At 66.2% G+C, this 19,272-nt stretch overlaps 1 protein-coding gene across 4 annotated transcripts in view; it reads left to right on the top strand.

Moving 5' to 3' along the window:
* Window positions 1–1,645: 1,645 nt before the first annotated feature.
* Window positions 1,646–19,272, top strand: part of ARHGEF25 (Rho guanine nucleotide exchange factor 25) — a 32,234-nt gene continuing 14,607 nt past the window's right edge. For 2 of the 4 annotated variants that reach the window (XM_048832209.2, XM_048832211.2), the window contains exons 1-6: window positions 1,745–1,954; window positions 4,887–5,067; window positions 14,958–15,277; window positions 16,003–16,092; window positions 18,271–18,398; window positions 19,093–19,159. In XM_048832209.2, coding sequence (XP_048688166.2) covers window positions 1,859–1,954; window positions 4,887–5,067; window positions 14,958–15,277; window positions 16,003–16,092; window positions 18,271–18,398; window positions 19,093–19,159 — 882 coding nt within the window. In that variant the 5' untranslated portion in view covers window positions 1,745–1,858. Of the gene's footprint in view, window positions 1,955–4,886; window positions 5,068–6,738; window positions 6,999–14,957; window positions 15,278–16,002; window positions 16,093–18,270; window positions 18,399–19,092; window positions 19,160–19,272 lie in introns of those variants that run through there. The other 2 variants (XM_048832213.2, XM_048832212.2) reach the window with 2 other exon arrangements.

Genomic DNA, 19,272 nt, shown 5'->3' on the forward strand with positions numbered 1-19,272 from the left:
GTGGGCGGGGGCATGGGGGAGGGGCAGGGCAGGGCGGGGGTTGGGGGAGGGGTCCTGCGTGGCGTGGGCGGGGGCATGGGGAGATGGGGGGGGCAGGGCAGAGGGATGGGGGGGAAAGTCCTGCGTGGCGGGGGGAAGAGCGGGGCGGGGGTTGGGGGAGGGGTCCTGCGTGGCGTGGGCGGGGGCATGGGGGAGGGGCGGGGCAGGGCAGGGCGGGGGTTGGGGGAGGGGCTCTGGCTGCGGCTCCTCTGAGCTCGGGCTCCAAAAATGTGTTTTGACTTTAGAAAGTGGGAGAGAAATGGCAGGAAACGAACGTCCCAGGGGAGTCCCCGACCGTAATTACCGGGCTATAGGGGGCAGCGGGAGGATCCTGGCTCTGGGGGAGCCCCCGACCGTAATTACCGGGCTATAGGGGGCAGCGGGAGGATCCTGGCTCTGGGGGAGCCCCCGACCGTAATTACCGGGCTATAGGGGGCAGCGGGAGGATCCTGGCTCTGGGGGAGCCCCCGACCGTAATTACCGGGCTATAGGGGGCAGCGGGAGGATCCTGGCTCTGGGGGAGCCCCCGACCGTAATTACCGGGCTATAGGGGGCAGCGGGAGGATCCTGGCTCTGGGGGAGCCCCCGACCGTAATTACTGGGCTATAGGGGGCAGCGGGAGGATCCTGGCTCTGGGGGAGTCCCCGAACGTAATTACCGGGCTATAGGGGGCAGCGGGAGGATCCTGGCTCTGGGGGAGCCCCCGACCGTAATTACTGGGCTATAGGGGGCAGCGGAGGATCCTGGCTCTGGGGGAGCCCCCGAACGTAATTACCAGGCTATAGGGGGCAGCGGGACGGCCCGGACTCCGGGGGAGGCCCTGACCGTAATCACAGGGCCATGGGGGAACGGGGAGCCACCTGGGGCTCTCTGCCCTGCAGCACTGCCGGGAAATTTCTCTCTAGGGCACTGTCAGTGGCCTGAGCCTCTCCATTCCCCTCCACCCCTCGCCCTCCCCTGCTCCCTGCCCCACAGCGCTGGCTCCTCACCTTGGCCTGGAACCAGCTCCCTATTTCCTAGGGGCCTCCCCTGCCCCATCCCCGCCGGAGCCCAGGACACCCGCAGGGCCGAGTCTGCAGCTCCCCTGGGGACATCGAAAAAGAGCGACCCTCCAAAAGCCCCCCCTGGCCTGGGGCTGGGCTAGGCTGGTTTTACATGGGACTAGCCTGTGCCTGGTCTGGCCACCCTGCGCTGCCCTTCGTCCTCCCAGCCCGCTCAGCGATGCCCGTTGAGCAGCGCTTCATTTGTGCCAGGGCACCACTGGGCCCGGTGGCTCGTAGCCCCCGGCACCGCTGGGCCCGGTGGCTCGTAGCCCCCGGCACCGCTGGGCCTGGTGGTTTCTAGCCCCCGGCACCGCTGGGCCTGCTGCATCCATTATGAAAGCAAAAACATTGCTCCAGCCCCAGCCCCTCTTTCATTCCAAAGGCAGTCCTGTCGCTGAGCTCCCCCCCCACCCCGACTCTGAGTGCTGCCCTGGGGGTCCCAGCACCCCCCCTTCCCCTGCGCTCTCCCAAGGCCGGGGAGCAGACAGGGAGGAGGCGGGAGATAAAGGGTGGTGGCGGGACCGGGGAGGGTAGCAGCTTGTAGCAGAGAAGTTATGGTAGCTGCGGAGGAGCGGGGGGCCGGGGTGGGGGCCTCGGATCGGAGCCACGCAGGATCCGTCGCTGTTTAGCAATCCCAGCCACTCTCGGCGGCCACACAGGCAGGGTGCCCGGGGCTCCGCCCGGCACCCCTGCTCCCCCAGACACCTCCAGCCTCGCACTGGAGCAGGGAGCCTTTGGAGGCAGCCAGGCGGAAGTGGGACCCCCAGCCCCGGGCCATGAAGGCCCCCCAGCAGGCAGCGGGGTGCACGGACCAGATGCTGGGGGCCATGGCCGATATCCTGACCTCCATGGCCCTCCCCAGCCAGCAGTGGGTAAGGGCCTGGGATGGGGGTGGGGGAGCGGCTCCTGGGGGCTTCAGAGCCACATGACATCTCTGGGGAGCATGTGGGGCCTGTGCAGGGGGTTTGGGGCCATCTGGGTCCCCTATGAGCGCTGGGCCAGCCTGACAGGGGATGTCCCCAGGGGCAGTCGGGGGCTCTGTGCTGGGGTGAAGGGGGGTCAGTCTAGGGGCAATTGGGGGGGTCTCTGCAGAGGGGGTTGGAGGGTTCTGTGCAGGGTGGCTGGGCGGCCCATGTGGGGATAATCGGGGGTCTGTGCAGGGGCGTCTGTGCAGGGTGGTTGGGGGGCTGTGCAGAAGGAATTGCACAGGCCGCATGGGGCTGGCTGTGGGGTCTGCGTGGGGGTCACTAAGGGGGCCGTGCCCCCGGTGCCGGCACATGGGGCTGCGGCTTTTGGGGCCTTGATGCCGCCCCTCTCCGGCTCACAGGGTGTTTCCCGGCTGCTGGGCAGAGGGATCCCGCCAGACTCCCCTTCCCCTTCCCCCCTGGGTGGGTGCTGGGAGGCTCCATTCCTGGGGGAGGGGGTGAGACTGGTTAGAGCAGAGCTTCAAGGGAGAAGCTGGGACCCCCCAGCCCCAGCAAACGGGCTTCCTGGTGTGGGGCAGATACAGTCCCAGGGATGGGGGGTATAAACACCCCACCCTGCGGATCCTTTCTGCTGCAGTACTGCAGGCAGGCTCGTTTGTTATTGTAGGGTCTCTCGGGGCATTGGGCTGTTTGTGCTGGTTTGTTATTATAGGGTCTATCAGGGGCTAGGGTGGTGTATGGGGGGTTATTATTGTAGGGTCTTTCGGGGCACTGGGGCTGTACATGCTGGGCTGTTGTTGTAGGGTCTTTCAGGGGGATTAGGGTGATGTATGCTGGTCGGTTATTGTAGGGTCTCCTGGGAGCACTGGGGCTGTGCGGACGGGTTTATTATTGTAGGGTCTTGGTGCGCTGGGGTGTGCGGGCGGGTTTGTTATTGTAGGGTCTCTCGGTGCGCTGGGGCTGTGCGGGCGGGTTTGTTATTGTAGGGTCTCTCGGTGCGCTGGGGCTGTGCGGGCGGGTTTGTTATTGTAGGGTCTCTCGGTGCGCTGGGGTGTGCGGGCGGGTTTATTATTGTAGGGTCTCTCGGTGCGCTGGGGCTGTGCGGGCGGGTTTGTTATTGTAGGGTCTCTCGGTGCGCTGGGGCTGTGCGGGCGGGTTTGTTATTGTAGGGTCTCTCGGTGCGCTGGGGCTGTGCGGGCGGGTTTGTTATTGTAGGGTCTCTCGGTGCGCTGGGGTGTGCGGGCGGGTTTATTATTGTAGGGTCTCTCGGTGCGCTGGGGTGTGCGGGCGGGTTTATTATTGTAGGGTCTCGGTGCGCTGGGGTGTGCGGGCGGGTTTGTTATTGTAGGGTCTCTCGGTGCGCTGGGGCTGTGCGGGCGGGTTTGTTATTGTAGGGTCTCTCGGTGCGCTGGGGCTGTGCGGGCGGGTTTGTTATTGTAGGGTCTCTCGGTGCGCTGGGGCTGTGCGGGCGGGTTTGTTATTGTAGGGTCTCTCGGTGCGCTGGGGCTGTGCGGGCGGGTTTGTTATTGTAGGGTCTCTCGGTGCGCTGGGGCTGTGCGGGCGGGTTTGTTATTGTAGGGTCTCTCGGTGCGCTGGGGCTGTGCGGGCGGGTTTGTTATTGTAGGGTCTCTCTGTGCGCTGGGGCTGTGCGGGCGGGTTTGTTATTGTAGGGTCTCTCGGTGCGCTGGGGCTGTGCGGGCGGGTTTGTTATTGTAGGGTCTCTCGGTGCGCTGGGGCTGTGCGGGCGGGTTTGTTATTGTAGGGTCTCTCGGTGTGCTGGGGCTGTGCGGGCGGGTTTGTTATTGTAGGGTTGCTCGTGCACCATGGCAGGAGGTCCAGTGGCTGCTGTATTAGAAGCGTTTTTAAACACAACTCATGAAGAGGAATCTCAAGCCAGGGACATCCCCCCCCTCCCCGCATGTCACTGATTCTCAGCCTGTCCCTCCCCGAGCATTTGGGGCGGGGGCCAAGGCTCAGGGGGCCACATCTGAATTAGGGAGAAGCAGCGGCCGAAGGCGGGGGGCTGCAGTGCAGGGAGTCTCCTCAGACAGGAGGGCTCTGCCCTAGAGGAGCTCACTGCCCCATCCCCTCCCCATCCCCAGATCAGCTGGCAACCCCTCCCCGCACCAGAGCGGCTCACAGCTCCCTGCCCTTCTCGGCGGGGCGGGGCTGAGGTTCTGGACCATGCCTCCAAACACATGTTTCTTTTAAGAGTATCAGAAGTCTCAATGCAAAGGGACAACCCTACAATAACAAACCAGAGCATAACACCCAGCACTTAGAGACCCTACAATAACAAACCAGAGCAACCCTACAATAACAAACTGGAGCATGACACCCAGCGCTTAGAGACCCTACAATAACAAACCGGAGCATGACACCCAGCGCTTAGAGACCCTACAATAACAAGCTCTTGTGAGGGTGGCAGTACGGGAGGAAACAAGCTCCTCTTTCTGCGTCCGGGGGATCCGAGCGGGGACCCCTCCCTGGGCTGGTCCCAGCCTGGGGAGTCTCTGAGCAGGAAGCAGCGGTGGAGGGTGAGGAGTGATCGGTGACAGCGGCTGACACCCTCCAGGCGAGGGTGCGGGTATGGCCGTGGCCAATGCCAACGCCCTGGCTGCTCCAGGAGTGCCAGGAAACAAGTCAGCAAAGTCAGTGCCCAGGCTCTGCCTCCAGCTGGAACAGGCGGGAGTGGGGGGGCACCGGCAGAGCTGGGGGAGAGCCCAGGGCTGGGCTAGCAGGGGGCTGTGGGTCAGGATTGAGGGGCAGGACTTGGGGCGGAGCCCAGCTTTGCTCTCTGGCAGGGCGCCCTGCGCCTCTGCCCATCCCTCCCCAGCCCCCCACACCCCCCCACCAACCTGTCTATCCTTCCTTCCAGCTGCCGGATCTGTGCTCAGAGGGTCCGGGGGCCAAGATGCGGCCGGAGCACCGCAGCTCCGAGGCCCCTTCAGGGAATGGGGAGCAGCATGATGGGGACCCCCAGAGCGGGCCAGCAGCACCAGGCCCCCCCAAGCCCCACGGTGTGGCCCAGGCCCCAGACACCTGCCCCTCAGAAGAAGGTGAGTCCAGCTCCGGTTCCCCCCCCCCCCGCGCCTGTCTGCCCCCCAGGGTTCTGGGGCCTTGGCCGGGGGCTCGTACCTGTTCATCAGAACAATCCCACCCCCCACCCCACCCCGCCCCAGGCTGTGACAGCCAGGAACACAGATTAGCGCACTCTGAACCGGTCCCTGGGCTCCTCGCCGGCATGGGGAGGGATCGGGGCCAGGCTCTGGGGCTAGTGAGGGAGGGATTGGCCTGCAGGGCCCCAGAGAGCAGTTGAGCCACGACGGGGGTGGGGTAGGAGCAGGAGTGGGGACTAGAGCCACCCCCGGTTCTTCTCCAGACAAATCAGCCCCCCAGCCAGACGTCCTGGAGTCAGCGGCCCCCCTCAGGGCCTTTTCGGGGGGAGTTTCCTGGGGGGTTCCGAGGGCTCTGTCCTGACACATGGCTGGAGAAATCCTGCGTTTGCCCCGAGTGGGGCAACAGCGTGAGCCCCCCCAACCCTGGTACCCCAGCCTGACCCACTCATGAGGGGCACTCAGGCCCCTTGGTCCATTCAGCCATGGCCTCCCCACTGAGCCAGCCAGCAAGGGGGCCGGCTGGTGCCAGTGGTTTCCATGCCGGGGCTACCCCTCCCCGACAGGTTGAGCTGAGACACCCCCGCTTGCCCCCCAGTTCTTTCACCCAGGGTCATTGAATTTGTCAATCCTGCCCCAGGGCACGATGGGAGCCAGTGCCCCCTAGAAGAGAAAGGCCCCTTGCTCCATTCCCTGCCCCCCGTGCCAGCCAGTCTCATTCAGCTGGTACCTCCCTGCCCAGTGTGGGGCTGCCCCACGGCTGCCTCGCAGGCCCAGATGCCCTGGGAACGGTCCCGCAGGCAGGTCTGCCAGTGCCGACCCACAGCCCCTGCCAGCCCAGTGACTGTCCCTTCCTGGTGTGGAGCTGTGAGGTGAGCGGTGCCCTCTGGCCAGTTGGCAGAGACAGCCGGGGTCAGGAGTACGTGGCTCGCGTGGGGCTGGGGGGGGCGCTGGGGTATCTAAGAGACAACCCCGGTGGTTTGCCTTGAAGGTTCTGTGGGGTGGAGCCTGCGCAGGGGGGTGAGGCGCACCCGGGGTCGTGCCCCACTTTCCTGCCTCCCCCCATGTCCCTCACTCCCAGTGGTGGCCCCTGAAATGGCAGAGCCGGTGCCAGGCTCCAGGCAGTGACTCGGACGCCGGCTCCGGCCCCAGGCTGGGGGGCAACGGGCAGCAGATGGCACTGCGGTGCGGGCAGATGGATGGCTCCCCCGCAGTGCACCTGGGGGGGGCAGTGATTAATATGGGGGGGTGTGATCCAGAAAACACCGGCCTCTTGCTCTGTTTTGCCCCCAGGGGGGAGGTCCAATTGCACCTTTCAGCCCCCAGCCTTGGGGCTCAGCCCCCACTCCCTGCCAGGCAGCTGGGTCTGCCCCCGCTCCCTGCCAGGCCTTCCGGGAGCCCAAGCTGGGACCCGCCCAGGACCCCCATCTGCCCAGCGCCAGGGCAGGCTCTCCCCGCTGCAGGCCTGCTCCTCTGCAGTCTGGCTGCAGCCTGGGCTGGGAAGAGCCCAAGGGAGCGAGGGATGGAGGCAGGGAGGGGGAGGGATGGAGGGATGGAGGGATGGAGAGGGGGGAGGGAAAGCCCAGGCTCCTCCTCCTCCTCCCTGGCAGCTCGGCCCAGCCCCAGCCCCTGTTATTCCAGCGCTGAGCGTGCAGTGGGGAGGAGCCCTGGGCCCCACGGCTTCCCCCGGCTCTGTGCCCCGATTCCCGCCGCCCGCTGCCCGGTCTATGGCTGGCACCCCTTGGGCAGCGGGCGCCGGTGCCCAGCAGGGCCGGGCAGCACCATGAAAGGGGGGCACCAGCAGGGCTGCTCCTGCCAACACTTGTTCCGCAAAGTCCTTGCCAAGTGCAGCTGCTGTGACGCCCAGGCGCGAGGTCAGTGACTCCCCTCCCTCAACCCCTCGCCTGCCACCACGGGCTCTGCACCCCCCCCCCGCACCGGGGCGCTGTCCCCTGCGGGCACCTCTCCGGGGCATGGCACAGTAGGCAGCCGGCTCAGCCTACAGATGCCCCGCGGCCTCGCCCCGTTGGCACAGCTGAGCCAGGCAGCGGGTGCATGGGGGGGAGCAGGTGAAGTTTGGAACAAGAGTGACGGGTGAATTTAGAGCTGGGGAGGCACCGGGGGGGGGCGAAGGGGGACTGGTGCGTCGCTCAGCGTTAGGGGCTTGGTCCCAGGGTGGGTTGTAGTCTCTGTGGTGGAGGTGGCCCAGAGTGTGTCTGGGGGGTACCACACAGTCTGGGGGAGGGGGGGGTTGGGGCCGTGCTGTGCCCAGACTCCAGCATCTGTCCTGGCCATTCACCATCTGCCTGGGGGGGGGTGTCCGGCTTGCCCGTGGTCCCACACTCGGCACAGGGGTCCTGCCCTCTCCCCCAGCTTGAGGCCCTGCTGAACTGGTTGGGGGCGAACCCCCACTCTGGCCCCTGTGGCCATTGCTCATCTCCCACTGCCTGCACTGGGGCTGCTGGGGTTGGGGGGCATTGGTCCCCCCAGGGTGGGGGCAGGGAGGGGGCCCTCAGTCTGTCTGTGCACCCCTGGCTCTTACCCCTTTGCCCCCTGCGGCCCAGTGCCCCCTCGCCCTGCACCAGAGCAGGATTTTGGCTCCTGCACCAGGACCAGGGATCTGCCCAGGGCTCAGGTGGGGCCCTGTCTGGGGGCTTGTGTACCCCTGAGCCCCACCTCGGCCTGGAGCCCAGACTGCGCTACAGTTCCAAGAAGGGCCAGTAGGGGGCGCCCTATCCCGGCCACTCAGTTGCATTGCGCTGCCCAGCCGAGGCTGGGGGTGAGGGTCCTGCAGCATCCCCACGCCCCCCGTTCTTCTCTGGGGAGTGCTCTGTACTCGGGGGCAGCTCCTCTTCTCTGGATTGAGGGGCATCAGTAGAGCTGGGGGTGGGGGGAGCCCAGGGCTGGGCTAGCTGGGGAGCCCAGGGCTGGGTCAGGATTGAGGGGCACTGGCAGAGCTGGGGGGGTGCATGTCCTGGGTGACCCCATGGCCGGGGGGGCATTCCCAGTGGCCCCGTGGCCGGGGGGGAGGCCCGTGTCCCCGGTGGCCCCGTGTCTGGGGCATGAGGGTCCTTTTCTGTTCCATGATCCAACCTCTGGCACATTCCTTCCAGGCCCCAGAGATGTGTCTTGTGGGGGAGACCGTGGGACCCCTCAATCCCCAGCCCCTGCCCCCACTGCAGGGGCACATTAATAAAACTCCTTGGTCCCATTCCTGGCTCTGGGTCAGAAGGTGATGATGGGCTGGGAGCCAGGATGTCTGGGTCCCACCCCAGCTCTGGAAGGGGGTGGGGGCTAGCAGGTTAGAGCAGTGGGGGTTGGGAGCCCAGGACTCCTGGGTTCTACCCCCAGGTTGGGGCAGGTATGGGGGGGGGAGTGGGGCCCCCAGCCCAGGGGATCCTCCGTGGGAGCTGCAGCCCATTGCTGTGTCTCTCAACAGCGCCTCCGCCTGGCCAGCCTGAGGGCAGAGCGGACTGTTGGGGCACGGTGCGGGCCAGCTGCCCCCACTGCCAGGACCTCTGCCCCTTCCCCGCAGGCCTGGGTCACTGGCGGGCGGGCGGGGTGGGGGTGGATGTCCCAGTGCTAGGAGTCATGGGGGGGGTCTCAGTGCCAGGGGTTGTCCTGGGTCAGTGTGGGGGTGGGGAGGTGGACAGGCTGTAGAAGTGTTGGGGACCCAGTGTGGTGGGAGGAGCCACCAGCCAAGCTGCCAGGAGAGAGAAGCTCTCCGGTCACCAGCCCCCCCATTGTCTGCCCCAGCTGGTGCCGAGCAGGGGACATTCACGTCCCCTCGCCCCCGATACCCACCGACCTCAACCCCCACCTGGCGCCCTCTCCCTCCGCAGGCGGGCAACTGGCTGCGCCAAACGGGGCTTTCACCCACCTAATGGTAGAGAATTAGATGAGAGCAGAGAGGGGGCAACTCTCAGCCCCGGACTCCTGGGTTCTATTCCTAGCTCTGGGAGAGGAGTGGGGTTAGAGTGGGTGGGCAGGGGCGGGGGGATTCTCTTTTGTTACTGAGAATTCTTTCCCTATCTCCCAGTCATAGCTGGTGTGTTATTGTAGGGTCTTCCTGGAGTTTCGTGGCTGTACCCAGACTGGTGTGTTATTGTAGGGTCTTCCTGGAGTTTCGTGACTATAACCAGACTGGTGTGTTATTGTAGGGTCTTCCTGGAGTTTCGTGACTGTACCCAGACTGGTGTTATTGTAGGGTCTTCCTGGAGTTTCGTGACTGTACCCAGACTGGTGTTATTGTAGGGTCTTCCTGGAGTTTCGTGGCTGTACCCAGACTGGTGTTATTGTAGGGTCTTCCTGGAGTTTCGTGGCTGTACCCAGACTGGTGTGTTATTGTAGTCTCTCCTCAGAGCGAGGCTTGTTATTGTCAGGTGCTTCGTGAGTGCTGGGCTGTGCATGCTACTTTATTATTGTAGGGTCCCTTTGCAGCGCTGCAGCTGCAGACACTGGTTTGTTATTGTAGGGTCTCCCAGAAGCTCTGGACTGGGCAGACTGGGATCCTTTGTTGGCAGCTTTGTGGGCACAGGGCTGCGGGCTCTGCTCTGTTATTGTAGGGTCTCTCGCCAGACCGGGTTCTTATTGGCGGGTTGCTCCTGCTGGTATTGTTTAGCAGGAGTCTGACCCCTCTGTGGGGTGACAGCTGCCCCCTTTGGCCTGGAATCTGGGGACCCCCCCCACCGTGTTGGTCCAAAGATCCCGGCTCCCCTGAGCGCCGGAGGGGCCGGTCACACCAGCTCTTCCCCCAGGGGGCTCCAGCAGGACAGGGCCCAGCCCTGGGGAATACCCCAGGCCACAGGGACCCCACCTGATCACCCCACAGGACTTGTCCTGGCGCTCAAGGCCCCAACACCCCCCAGGTCTCTCTGGTGCAACATCCCCATCCCGAAATGGAGCTGTAGTGACCTCGGACAATGCGAACCCTGGCCGGCCCACCCCCACGCCTTGCTGGACAGCCCCCAGCTGCCCCCCAAGCTGGGTAGTCCTCCCCTAGCAGGGTTCCCCCTCCCCAGCACAGGGCTCGGCTCCCAATGCCCAGGGAGGGCTCTGTGTGGGAGGGATGAGCTCACAGGCATGGGGGGGGGGGACGCAGCACAGACAGCCCCCCCTCCCCACCCGGGGCCTGGCAAACTCGCCGAGTCAGCAGTAGTGTCCTGTTGCTTCTGCAACTGCCCGGTGCAGCGGGGCCTGGAGCCAGGGGGGGCCTGGCTGCACAGTGAGCCCGGGTAGCTCGGCGGAGGGGGGGCTGTGAGGTGCGGAGCTAACACGATTGAGAGCAAACTGCCCAGCTCTGCCGGTGCCCCCCCCCAGCTCTGCCAGTGCCCCTCACTCCCAGCCTGCAGCCCTCCCTTGTTTCAGGCCTGGGTTCCCCCCATGGCTAGGTGAGTGGGGGTCCCAGCATAATCGCACTGAGCTCTGAGGGGGTCACTGGCTTCCCGGGGCCGGGGGAGGCCGTCAGGGTCCCTCCTGCTTCTGCAGCTGGTGCTGGGGAACGCTGGCCCGAGTTCCCCCTGTGGAATCCCCCCCCAGCTCCCCCCACCCAGGGCAATTGCGCTGCTGTGCCTGTGCTCCCCCAAATCCTCCCCCTCCCTGGCTCCTCTCCCAGCTGATCTCCCTGTGTCCTGCCAGCTGACACCCCCCAGGCTCCTCCCCCAGCTCCCTGGCTCCTCCCCCAACTGACTCCCCCCAACCCCCAGCTCCTCCCTCGGCTGACGCCCCCCCAGCTCCCTGGCTCCTCCCCCAGCTGATCTCCCCAGATCTCCCCAGCTGGCTCACCCCCCCCCCCCCACGAGTTCTCTGGTCTCTTGCCCCCACGCCCTGGCCAATTCTCTTCCACCCAGGCTGGTTTTACTGCCCGCCCCCCCAGCACAGCCTGTTTATACCATAATAAAATCAACATTTTTTGGTCAGCCTCACTAAAATAAACAGAGTGTAATGGGGAAATGTTGGCAGGATCCTGGGATGGGCGGGTGGCGGGGGGTGGGGAGCCCTGCACTTAACCCCCTGGCTGCTGCCTGGGAGCCCCTCCCCCAGAGGCCCGCCCCAGTGTGGGGCAGGTCTTCACGCCACCCCACCTGCTGCCTGGAGTCCCCCCCTTCACTCCAGCAGCTCCCCCGCCCCCACTGGAAGGGCAGCAGGGACCTGACTCCCCCCTCCAGCCTTTTCCTTTTGGAGGGAGTCTTCCCAGATTGCCCTCCCCCAGGCCCCTCACCACCCAGGGGTGCTGCAGAGGGGGGCCCTCAGCACCCTCTGTTCTGAGCTCGGCCGTTTGCCCTGCTCATCCCCCTTTGGTTGTAGAGAGGGGGTGGGGCTGGGAGCCAGGACTCCTGGGTTCTCCGGGCTCCAGTAGCAGGGGTTGCTCAGCCCACAGGCCTGTCCCCGGGCTCAGTAAATCCAGCCACGCTGAGTCCTGCCCACCCTGGGGTGTGGCTGGCGCCTGCTGCCAGGCCTGTGCACATGGAGCCCGGTGCCCAGTGCCAGCCCGGGTGCGGGAGGGCTGGGGAAACAGGGAACACAGCTGCCTTTGCTTGGCCCGGCGCCTGGCCGCCGTCCCAGCCACGCTCCACACCAGCCTCAGCCCTCTCCCCCATGGCCACGCAGCTCCCCCACCTCAGCCCTGGCACCACCGGGCACCAGCAGCGCCCTGCGGGGCTTCCTAGGAAGAGCTGGTCAGCGCAGGGATCCCGCACGTTACTGGGAGGATCCCCTCTAGGGGGCGCTGGCTCTGATCCGGCCCCCGGGCGAGGGCACCGGCTGGCACAGGGAACGGGACATGGGGCCTTTCCCCTCTAGGGGGCGCTGGCTCTGATCCGGCCCCCGGGCGAGGGCACCGGCTGGCACAGGGAATGGGACATGGGGCCTTTCCCCTCTAGGGGGCGCTGGCTCTGATCCGGCCCCCGGGCGAGGGCACCGGCTGGCACAGGGAACGGGACATGGGGCCTTTCCCCTCTAGGGGGCGCTGGCTCTGATCCGGCCCCCGGGCGAGGGCACCGGCTGGCACAGGGAACGGGACATGGGGCCTTTCCCCTCTAGGGGGCGCTGGCTCTGATCCGGCCCCTGGGGCAGGGCACTGCCTGGCCCAAGGGGGCAGGGAGTGGGGTACAGGGCCTTTCCCCATTGGGGGGCACCGGTCCAGTCCCCTCCAGTTTGCTGCAGGGTCCCAAAGCCCCATCTCTGGGGCCCTGCTCCCCCGCCCCGCCCCCTCGCTCCCCCAGGCTCCTTAAGAGCCTTTAAAAGAAAACTAAATGATAAAGAACCCAACTCAAGTCACACAATCCCCTGCCCTTCCCCTGCCCGGCCCGGCTTGTGCCGAGGCTCGGCCTCCGGACCCCCTGCCCCGGGAACAGGGTGGAACAGGGCGGCCGCTCACTGGCGCTGCCAAGAATCTCTCCATGCACGTCCCGCCGCGGGCGCACGGCCCCTCCCCTGGCACGTGGGGGGGGAGCTCCCGGGAGCTGGGCCATGGGGGCAGGACGCTGGTGACGGAGGGCACGTGGGGACAAACTCGGGCGGGGGGCAACTCCCTGATCCCCGGGGGGAGAATAGGGGCTGCCAGGGGGGGCATCGGGGAGCAGCCCCCCCCTCCCCTGGGGCCTGGGATTCCAGGGCAGTTTGGGGCACCACGGAGCCAGCCCAGCTGGGAGCCGATAACTGTGCCCTGCTGCTGGTGCCAGGCCAGCCCATGGGGGGGGCTCCCCCACTGCCCCCCCCCCCGCATTCCCTGGGCCTCCGTCCCCACGCCAGGGCCGCCCCCCGGCTCAGGGTGGAGGTGCCAGCTTGGGCCGGGGTCCGAGGGAGCCCCTCTCCCATGGGGGCGGCACGTTCCCCAAGCACTGTGCCCAGGCCCCTCCGCCTCGCCCCTGCTGGCGTGGGCGGGGTGCTCATGGCGGCAGCTTGACACGTCCCGGGCTCCTGACGCAGGCGAGGTTATTTCGGGAGCAGGTGCCGTCTCGCTGCATGGGGTTATCACCTCCCGCCAGGCGCTGGCCCTGCCCACGCCGCCCCCTGCCTCGCCAGGCCCTGCCGGGGAGGGGGCCTTCTCCCGCCTGCTACAAGCTTTGCTGCTGACTGGTAGCTGTGCTGAGAGCGGGCCCCCTCACGGTCAGCGCCCTGGGCACCCGGCTGCGATGGCAGGAGAAGGGGAGGGGGGTCCAGCGGGAGGGGACGTTTCGTGCCTCTCGAACGCATGTCCCCGTTTCCCCAAAGCAGCCGGCAGGGAGCGCTGCGGGGAACCCAGGACTCGGACTCCGGGGTTCTCTCCCCAGCTCAGTTGCTTTGGGGAGGCGCCTCCCTCACCATCTCTCCCAGGAGATGGGGCTGGGATGAGGCTCCCCCACTGGGTAAAGTATGGGTTCGAAATGGGCTGGAGGGGGTGCTGATTCTGGGGTGCGTGGGCAAGGTGGGGGGAGATGTGTGTGTGTGGGGGGGAGAAATCGCAGCTGGAGCTGGGATCTTTGGTGCAATCCTGCGTATGGACAAAGTCCTGGTTCCCCAGAAGCAGCGGGAATCAAACAGCGGGAGGCTGGTGCTTTGCTCCTCATCTGAAGCCCCTTCCCAGCCAGCACTGTGCCCAAAAGCTCTCACACTCTCTAAGCTGTCCTCAGGGCCATGTTCCTGTGCTTTTTCTGCTGCTTCTCTTCAGGTAGCCACAGCGCCATCCAAATGATCCCCAGCTCTCTGGGTTTGCATTCAGGCCCCCCTTGGAAGCCCCCCCCCCCCCACTCAGATTCCTGACTGGCTGGTGCTTTTCGTGGTGGCTCTTGTGGTTTTGCCTCTCTCGTGCCATAAAGGAGCTTAATTGCTTCTCATGTTTCTCTCTAACCCGCAGCCTAGCGCACACTGATGCGAATGCCCACATTCACGCACTCACCTCTGCACTCCCATGCACGTCCTTGTGCACACCCGTACTCGCACGCACCCCCTGGACCCAATTATCCAAAGAGCTCCAGGGATCAGGGCCTGATTTGCCCAAGGACCCTGAGCACTGGGAGGTGAGCTCTTTGGAAGCCCTGCACCCACCCGCCCCCGCCCTGGGCTTGCAGGGAGGGCAGGGGGCTTTGCAGGTGGTCTGCAGGACAGAGAGGACAAGGCTGCAGCCGACGTGCCAGGGCCGTCCGGCGCCGGCTCCATTCCGCAGCTGGAATTGTTTGGAATAGAGGGGATTAGATTTCTGAGCTGGGCTAAGTCCCAGTAGCCCCCCACCCTGCTACCAGCACTCCCTGCTGTGGGGCTGAGGGATGGGGGCCTGGACAAGTGGGCGTCTGTGTCGCCCCACTGTGCTGCAAACCCAGGGGCTAATGCCGGCTCCAGCCGGGCTGCTCAGGGCCTGGGTCGTCCCGGAGCAGGGTCCCTTCCCAAGCATTTGATCCCATGCCGCCAGCCAGGCCCCGGAGAGGCTTGGCTTCTCTCCTGGGCCTGGAGAGACACTGCCAGCCCTACCTGCCCACAGCAGCCCCCCTCTGTGCCCGCCTGGCACCCTCTGAAGCCACCCGGGGCATGACCCCCGAACGCTCTCTCGGCTCAGTGTGTATCCTCCCCCCGGAGGATCCCCTCTGGACTCATGTGAGAGCCCCCAGCATGTCCGTGTGCCCCTCTCCTCCATGCCCGCTCAGGGTGCCTCTTGGTTCTCCACAGCCCCCCCATGCCACACCCCACAGAGTATCCCCCCGCCCCACCCGGAGAGTCAGCCCTCGCTCTTCCAGAGCTTCTCCCCCATGCCAGGACCCTGCGCACCCCGTGCCCATTCTATACCCACCCCCCTGCCTGCCCCTGCCCACCCTGCGCCTGCCCCACTCTCTGACCCCTCAGCCTCTCCTCTCCCGCAGAGCCCTACTCCGTGGCAGGCAGTGATGGCAGCATCTCGGCCTCGGTGGCCTCCATCCAGCCCCAGCCCTCGTCCGGCTCAGCGCCCAGCTCGCCCGGCTCCCGGCGCTCCGTCAGCACCCTCAAGAAGTGGCTGACCACCCCGGTGCGTAAGCTCAGCACCGGCAGCCTGGCCAAGGGCGAGCGGAAGCCGGAGGGTCGGCCCCGGCGTGGGGGCGAGGGCAGGCGGCACGGCCGGCAGGAGGAGAGGAAGAGCATCGACCTGGGGCTGCTGGGCAAGGCCAACGAGCCCCTCATCACCCTCCGGCAGCCCAAGGCCACGGTGAGAGCACTGGGGGTGGGGGTGGGCACTGCCACGGGGGCTGGATTCCCGGGGGCTGGATTCCCGCGGGCTGGGCACTGCCATGGGGGGGCTGGGTTCCCAGGGGCTGGGCACTGCCATGGGGACTGGGTTCCCAGGGGCTGGGTACTGCCATGGGGGGCTGGGGTTGGGTCCTGCATGGGGACTGGTGATGCCAAGGGACTGGTACCGCAGGGCTGGGGTGCCAGGCGATGGGCTAACATTGCCAGGGGAGGCGGGGGGCTGGCTCGCCCAGGGTTTAGGGGAGCTCTGGGTTAGCAGTTCCAGGGGTGGCACAGGGAGCTAGTGATGTGTCAGGACACACCCAGCGCCCTCAATCTGCCCCTGCCGCTGTCCCGCTGGGCATTGAGGCTCTGGCTGGGAAAACAGCCTCTTGAATTCAATTTCCCCTGGAAAACAGGGGATCTCCCGTGGGGGGGCACCTGACCCCCGGAGGGAGAGTGAGGGCTGTGGGGGTAGGGGACATGCTCTGCAAGTCGCCCGGCCCCTCTGCAGGCCCTGTCCCCCTTCCCCCAGCCCCTTTTCCTCCCTCCTCCAGGTCTCCCTCACTGGGATCATGGAGATCAGGGGCAGGGGGTATAGTCCCCCCCATCCTGCTTTAGGAGAAACTGAGCCCGTTTCCCTGGCCCCCGTGGCAGAGCTGCAGCCCTAGCCCCCATCTGACCCCTGCCCCTGGTGTGTTGCAGGAATTGGGCCCCACGGAGGGCGAGCAGCTGCCGGACCTGGCTCTGCTGTGCAGCCTGCTGGAGGGGGGCACCGCAAAGGCAGACACACAGGTGAGGAGGGGGCATTGGGGGCAGGGGCTGGCACTGCGGGAGACCCCCACCCCTTTCCCCCTGGCTCCAGGTCACCCTCACTGCCCCTGGGACCTCCCATCCCGGGGCGGGGGCTCTGCGCTGCAGCGGGCACCCTGAGCTGAGAGCCTCTCACCCACACCAGGGGTTAACAGTGATGCCAGAGGGGCTGGGGGGCCGAGCGGGGGCGGTGGAGCTCCCCCCTAGAGGTGGGCACATGCCCTGCCTCTTACGCTGCTGCCCCTTGCAGGGCGCCCCCCACCTTGCCCCACACACATGCTCTCCATCAGCGCCTGGCACAGACCTGCGTTTCTGGAGTGGGTGCCAAGACCCCGGGTGGGGGGCGGGCTGGGGGGCGGGGGGGGGTGTGCTTGTTCCTGCTTCTCTGCAGGGGGCAGGCTGAGTCAGGCAAGGGGAGGGGGTCCTCCTCGCCCAGCAGGGGCCAGTCCCCAGCCCACATATGGGGCAGGGGTGGCACCAAAGGCAGCCCCCACAGGGGCGCCCGGCTGTCCTGTCCCAGCCGTAGAACCATTGCTGGTGACTTCCCAGGCTCTGCTCGGGTGCCATGTTGGGGCTAGATGCCCCCCCCCCCCCAGATCCTGCCCCATTGGTACCAAGCGCGGCTGGGAGTTGGGGCACAGAGAAGCAGAGCCCAGCCCAGCCACTGGGGGGGTTCGCTGTGGGGATTGACTCCGGTGGGGGGGGTCCTTGGGGGATTGACTCCCAGGAGTCCCAGTCCGTGGGGCGTTTAACCCTCGCAGGGCGCGATCCTGCCCAGGGTGCTGCCAGGCTGGCTTGGACCCGGCAGGACTTCCCCACTACTGCACATGGTGGAGGGGCCCTCCCCAGCTAGCGGGGTCTGCCTGGGGCTGGGGGGCAGGAGCAGGGACTGGGGGCTCTGGGATGCTCCTAGGGGCACGATGCCCGAGTTGGGTCTGCTGACATCCCCTCCCCCGCCACCCCGTGACTGTGCCCCGGCCCCCAATCTATGGGGTCTCGGTTCCCAGGGCATCCCTTGCAGGGCCTGCAGTTACTATGGAAACCGCATCTCTGGCCATTTGGGTTCCCTGAGATCCCAATCCCATGGCCCCCCACAGCAGAGGAGTCCCCTCGGCAACGGACACCCCGTGCACACGCAGACACAGCCCGCGCACACCTGTGCACACGCAGACACCCCCCCACCGCATTGCACACGCAGACACCCCCCCCACACCCCATTGCACACGCAGACACTCCCCATGTACACCCCGTGCACACAGACACACCCCATGCACACCTCATTGTGCACGCAGACACACCCTGCACACACCCCCGTGCACACACAGACACACCCCATGCACACCCCTTTGCACATGCAGACACACCCCATGCACACGCAGACACATCCCAGGCACACCTAATTGTACCTGCAGATACACCCATGCACACCCCTTTACACACACCCCACACACCCCGTGCATACGCAGATGCCCCGTGCACACCTAATTGTACCTGCAGATACACCCATGCACACCCCTTTACACACTCAGACACACACCCCACACACCCCGTGCATACGCAGATGCCCCGTGCACACCTAATTGTACCTGCAGATACACCCATGCACACCCCTTTACACACGCAGACACACACCCCACACACCCCGTGCATACGCAGCTGCCCCACGCACACCCCGTGCACACGCAGACACGCCCCATGTACACCCCATGCACATGCAGACACACCTCACGCACACCTCATACACACTCAGAAATACCCCCACCCACCCCGGGCACACCCCATTGCGCACGCAGACACGCCCCTGTGCGCACGCATTAGAAAGGGAGGTGCCTCCCGCCCCGTCCTGGCTCTCGGGGGAAGTGACTCGGGGGGGGCTCCGTGGCTGCAGTGCTGGGGGGGGTGGTCAGAGCTTTCCGTGCCCCACTGAGGGCCCCTTCCAGGGCAGGCACCAATTCATCTGTTGAGGGGGGAGCTCTGCCCCGACACACAGACTTGAGATGCCGGACCCCTGGCCCAGCTCCCCACGGGCCCCTGCGCCCCCCCACCTGGCAGGGTCTCCCAGGGCTCTCTGCCCAGCAGCCTCGAGGCCAGTTGCCAATACCCAGGTGGGAGTGGGCAGGGCTGCTCCGTGTCCCCTAACTGTGTCTCCCCTCCTCCCAGCAGGGCCCCAGCCCCCTTCATGTCCCCAGTGACCCCCAAGGCCCGGCCCACCCTGAAGAGGTCCCCGGGCACCCCCCGGAAGAGATAACGAGTGAGGAGCAGAGAAAGAGTGCCTTAGAAAAGAGTATGTAAGTGGAGCCGCTGCGCCCGTGGGACAGGGCTGAGGGTGCCAGGGGTCCGGGATGGGGGTTCCTGGGTGGAGATGCCAGGGGATCTGGGATGGGGGTTCCTGGCTGGAAGGTGCCAGTGGGTATGGATGGGGGTTCCTGGCTGGGAGGTGCCCAGGGTCCGGGATGGGGGTTCCTGGTTGGGAGGTGCCAGGGGGTATGGATGGGGGTTTCTGGGTAGAGGTACCAGGGGGGCATGGATGGGGGTTCCTGGGTGCAGGTACCAGAGGGTAGGGACAAGGTTCCTGGCTGGGAGGTGCCAGGGGGTATGGATGGGGGTTTCTGGGTGGAGGTACCAAGGAGTATGGATGGGGGTTCCTGGGTGGAGGTGCCAGGGGGTAGGAACAGGGTTTGGCTGGGGGTGCCAGCGGGCAGGGCTGTGGGTGCCAGTGGCAGGCCTGGGGGGTCCTGGGGTGCTTGGAGAAGAGGCTGAGTCCCCAGCACTGCAGGGGTTTGATAGGAATGGATCCTGGGGCTGGGAGTGACCTCGACTCTAGGTTCCTCCCTGGCGTCGCTCTGGGCTTGAGCTGGGAGGGGGCCGGGACGTCTCTCCCCTGGCAGCGGAGGGCGGGACGGGGAGGATGGAGGGGGGTGTCTCACAAGGGGCCGCGTCCCCTCCCCGCTTTCAGACGTGGCCGTTCCCTCCCGTGGGCAGGTTCGTCCTCACGGAGCTCGTGGAGACGGAGAAGATGTACGTGGAGGACCTGGGCCAGATAGTGGAGGTGTGAACCCCCCCAGAGTCCCCCTCCCTGGACAGCCCCCAGACCCTGGGTTCCCCTCCCAATACAGTCACCAGCCTAGGGTCCCCTTTCCTGGGCAGCACCCCCACCCCAGG

Source organism: Caretta caretta, chromosome 20 (genome assembly GCF_965140235.1).
Source record: "Caretta caretta isolate rCarCar2 chromosome 20, rCarCar1.hap1, whole genome shotgun sequence".
In the NCBI taxonomy this organism is placed as follows: Eukaryota; Metazoa; Chordata; order Testudines; family Cheloniidae; genus Caretta; species Caretta caretta.